The sequence below is a fragment of the Budorcas taxicolor genome, chromosome 11 (assembly GCF_023091745.1).
Source record: "Budorcas taxicolor isolate Tak-1 chromosome 11, Takin1.1, whole genome shotgun sequence".
NCBI classification, from domain to species: Eukaryota; Metazoa; Chordata; class Mammalia; order Artiodactyla; family Bovidae; genus Budorcas; species Budorcas taxicolor.
Window position 1 is genome coordinate 159,535,421 of NC_068920.1, and position 4,600 is coordinate 159,540,020.

Here is a 4,600-nt window from a genome sequence, read left to right on the forward strand (position 1 = left end):
ACCCCCACCCGACACCAGCCACAAGGCCAAGAAGGAGGATAGTTAGGAATGTTTTTGTTACCAACTCTAAGTCCTAATTCATAACCCCTCACATCTCCCACTCCACCCTCTCAACCCCCCACCCCACCCCACCCCCAGGATTTCACTGAGATGTCTCCTAACAATTACTTGGAAAAAAAAGAAAAAACAAAAAAGAGTCAAGGTCTTGGTGCTCGGCCCAAGGGGCTCCATGCGCTGGGACACCGATGGGCAGGGGCTTCTGCCTCTCCAGCCCGCACCTGAGCCACCTCCTGACCCCTGGCTGCAAAAGCAGGGAGGGGCAGGAGCCAGCACAGGACCCAGCGGGCAGCGTCTCAGGATCTGGCGGAGCCCCGGGCAGCATCATTCGACTTGGCCACCCGCAAGCTGGCTGGTGACGAGCGAGGACTTTCTCTGGGGGGTGGGGATGTGGTCACCGGTCACCAGGTTCTTGTCTGGTCCTGCACTGGGCAGCTGCTTATTCTTCATCTTGGCTTTGGCCATGTTGTAGTCTCCTGAGTCAAAGTACTTTTGCCCTTTCTGGAGTCTCTTCATGAGGAAGTCGGAGCCTCCAGGCTTTTGTCCCAGGCTTGGATATTTGGCTTTTAGCTTTGCTTCCTCAGCTTTCTCAGGGAGAACACCTTCTTTCTCTTGGGTGTCCTGCTTCTCCTCGTCGGTCTCTTCCGTAGGGTTCTCCTCTTCTTGTTTCTGGGACATGGTGGGACCGGGACTGTGGAGTGTGGGGGACCCGGGAAGTCAGCCGGAGAAGGGAAGGGGGAGGGGAAATGGGCCAATAACAACTTTAAAATGACGGTTTCTGTAACATTTACACTACCTCACATCAACATAAAACCAAAAGGTAGGACTTCCCTGGTAGTCCAGTGATTAAGACTACACCCTTCCAATGCAGAAGGAAATGGCAGCCCACTCCACTGTTCCTGCCTGGAGAGTCCCATGGATGGCGGAGCCTGGTGGGCTACAGTCCACGGGGTAGCAAAGAGTTGAACACGACTGAGCGACTTAACTAACTTCCAGTGCAGGGTCATGTGTTCAGTCCCTGGTCAGGGCACTAAGATCCCACACGCCCCATGACTTGGTCAAAAAATAAATAATAATAATAACAATAAATTACAGGAAAAAAAAGGTAAACTAAAAATTTACTAAGAAGAAAGTGTTAGTTGCTTAGTCGTGTCTGACTCTTTGCAATCCCATAGACTATAGCCCGCCAGGCTCCTCTGTCCATGGGATTCTCCAGGCAAGAATACTGGAGAGGGTTGCCATTCCCTTCTCCAGGGGATCCTCCCAATCCAGGGATTGAACCCCAGGTCTCCTGCATTACAGGCAGATTCTTAACTGTCTGAGCCACCAGGGAAGCCCTAAGAATTTATTAACAACACCAAAAATTGCCAATAGGAAGAGAGCATTAATATGCTATGCCTACTCAGCAAAGAGAGAGTCCAAATTCAGACCCTGAGTTTCTTGTACTCAGCTCTGAATGCCTTAACAGATTCAAGGGAGGGGAGCACTCCGGGACTTTGAAAAGCTGCCATCTTTTCAAGTGGCAGGCAGCCTTCAGCCTTTCATCCCCACTGCAGGAACAGCAGAGAATGTAAAGCCCAACTGGCCCCTGTAGACCGTGGGTGTCAGGACATCCTCTGTTACTAAGACAAATCAAAATCACCATTAATTGATACTCTAGATCCCCACCTGCTTAAAAAAAAAAACAAACCCTTCTTCAAACAATGTCAAATTACTGGCTATTCATATTTTTCCAACATGCTTTTGACCTAACAGAAAACTGGCCATTCAGAACAAATGGGTTTTTAGGTATTGAAAAATGATGATAGCAGTTTCTAGAAACCTCACACCTGGTCGGCTTAAGGACGGCTATCAGGTCTTTTCATATCCACCCCCTCGGCACCCGGTTCCGTGCTTTGCACACTGCATGTTTGTGGAAGCAGGTTACAACACAGGTAAACTGCATAATGTTTACAGTCGATCTAACTATAGTAGCTTAAAAAAAGCCACACAACCACGTAGCTATTTTTAGTCCCACGCAGTAATTGCAGTAAGATGTAAAAAGTCAACCTTGACTGCTCACCGTCAGCTCCTTTCTCTTCTTTGGAACACTAACATTAGCCAACTGAACTGAAAGCCACTAAGTACTGGTTTGGGTAGATAGCTTAACAACTGATTTGGTGAAAAATTAATTTGCAAAGAGAACAATTCCCAATTAATTCTTCGAGTCTGGGCTAATGTTGTGGGTGCATTTTTTTTTTTTTAATTGCACCTAATACACGGTTAGAACCTGTTTTGCAACAAGAGTTCTCAGACAATCATTAAGGAGACTTCAAACACAACACAGCAATCCTTTAATTACTTGGGAGAAAATTTCTAGGACCCTTCTGAGGAGTTTAAGCTCAACTGTTTTATATAGTGTTTACAATGGCTTTTAAATTTCCAAAGATCAAGAAGCTTCCCAGATTAGTTGTTTGTCATCTTAGAGATAACAAATATGCCCAGTACCAATCTGCTTTTTTTGTCTTAAACTGAGATGAAATTCACCTAACGTAAAATTAACACTCAATTGTTGAGCAGATATCGAAACATTTGATTATAAACAGTTAAGGAGAACTCAATACGTGCCTGTTGACAACAGAGCTGTCAGATCTCTTTGGAGGAGGATCTGATGACACTTATCCAAGGTTTTGGTATTTATCCCTCAAATATACTTACACTGATGCAAAATAACACAGAGAAGACTATTAATCTGCACTGTTTTTAATAGGAAAATATACTGAAGACAGTTCAATGATCATAGCAAATTTCAATAAATCAGTATGATAGGATTTTATTAACCAAAAGTTAAGTTACATTAAATTACAGGAAATTATACTCAATATTTTGTTATAATCTATAACAGAAAAGAATTTGAAAAAGAATATATACATAGTTAAATACATAGCCATATATATTTATGTAAGAGTTGACTCATTGGAAAAGACTCTGATGCTGGGAGGGATTGGGGGCAAGAGAAGAAGGGGACGACAGAGGATGAGATGGCTGGATGGCATCACGGACTCAATGGATTTGAGTCTGAGTGAACTCCGGGAGATGGTGATGGACTGGGAGGCCTGGCGTGCTGCGATTCATGGGGTCGCAAAGAGTTGGACACGACTGAGCGACTGAACTGAACTGAACTGAGACACAGTTTTATATAAAACTATCACTTTGTTGTACACCTGAAATTAACACAACATTGTAAATCAACTATACTTGAATTTAAACAAAAAGAAAAAAGGAAAAAAGGGACACACAAAGAATGAGGTAGCTAAGGAAAAAGATGAAATAAAACACCAAGATATTATAAGAGATAAAAGGTAGCAAAAAGTGAGAATAGTATACTAACATTTCTATGGGGGAGTGGCATCTGTTTTATCAACACTTGATAGCTCACTGGAGCTATCCATCGTGTACGGATGTGAGAGCTGGACCATAAAGAATTGATGCATTTGAATTGTGGAGCTCGAGAAGACTCTTGAGGGTCCCTTGGACTACAAGGAGATTACACCAGTCAATCCTAAAAGAAATCAACCCTGAATATTCACTGGAGGGACTGATGCTGAAGCTGAAGCTGAAGCTGAAGCCCTGATACTTTGGCCACCTGATGTGAAGAGCTGACTCATTTGAAAAGACCCTGACTGAAGCCAAGAGGAGAAGGGGGTGACAGAGGATGAGATGGTTAAATAGCATCAGTGACTCAACAGACATGAATTTGAGCAAACTCTGGGAGAAAATGGAGGATAGAGGAGCCTTGTGTGCTGCAGTCCGGGGGATCACAAAGAGTCAGACATGACTTAGCAACTGAAAACTAACAACTCACTGGAAGAAGTCACAAAAAAACACCAGTACAGTATATTAACGCATATATATGGAATTTAGAAAGATGGTAACAATGACTCTATATGCGAGACAGCAAGAGACAGATATAAAGAACAGACTTTTGGATTTTGTGGGAGAAGGCAAAAGTGGGATGATTTGAGAGAATAGCATTGAAACATGTATATTTCCATGTGTGAAACAGATCACCAGTCCAAGTTCGATGCACGAAACAGGTCACTGAAAGCCGGTGCACTGAGACAGCCCTGAGGGATGGGATGGGGAGGGAAGTGGGAGGGGGGTTCAGGATGGGGAACACGTGTACGCCCATGGCTGATTTATGTCAATGTATGGCAAAAAACCACCACGATATTGTAAAGTAACTAGCCTCCATTAAAATAAATAATTAAAAAAAAAAAAACTAGTAACAGGGATTATCCCCAGGGAGGAAAAAGGGTGTATCGCCTATTCAAATGCATAAATAAATTCAGTACGTAAATAAGAAATAAATCATTCCTTTGAAATCATGACTCTTCCCCAGTTTGGCTGCTTTAACAGTCTTCTCTCAGGGCTGAACTCACAGAGTTCATTTAAGTGTGGAATTACATGAAAGATATTACAGGGACGAAACGACACACAAGGAGGGTTGGCTGGAGCAGGTAAAGAGGCACGAAGCTACCCCAGGCAAGGGTGCTCCTGGTGG

General features: G+C 43.6%; 1 protein-coding gene across 1 annotated transcript; it reads right to left on the reverse strand.

Moving 5' to 3' along the window:
• Positions 1–339: 339 nt before the first annotated feature.
• On the reverse strand, positions 340–735 carry LOC128055387 (alpha-endosulfine-like). Its single transcript, XM_052647923.1, has one exon. It carries the CDS (start codon positions 733–735, stop codon positions 382–384), a length of 354 nt encoding a protein of 117 aa, XP_052503883.1. The 3' UTR covers positions 340–381.
• Between the last annotated feature and the right edge of the window lie 3,865 nt (positions 736–4,600).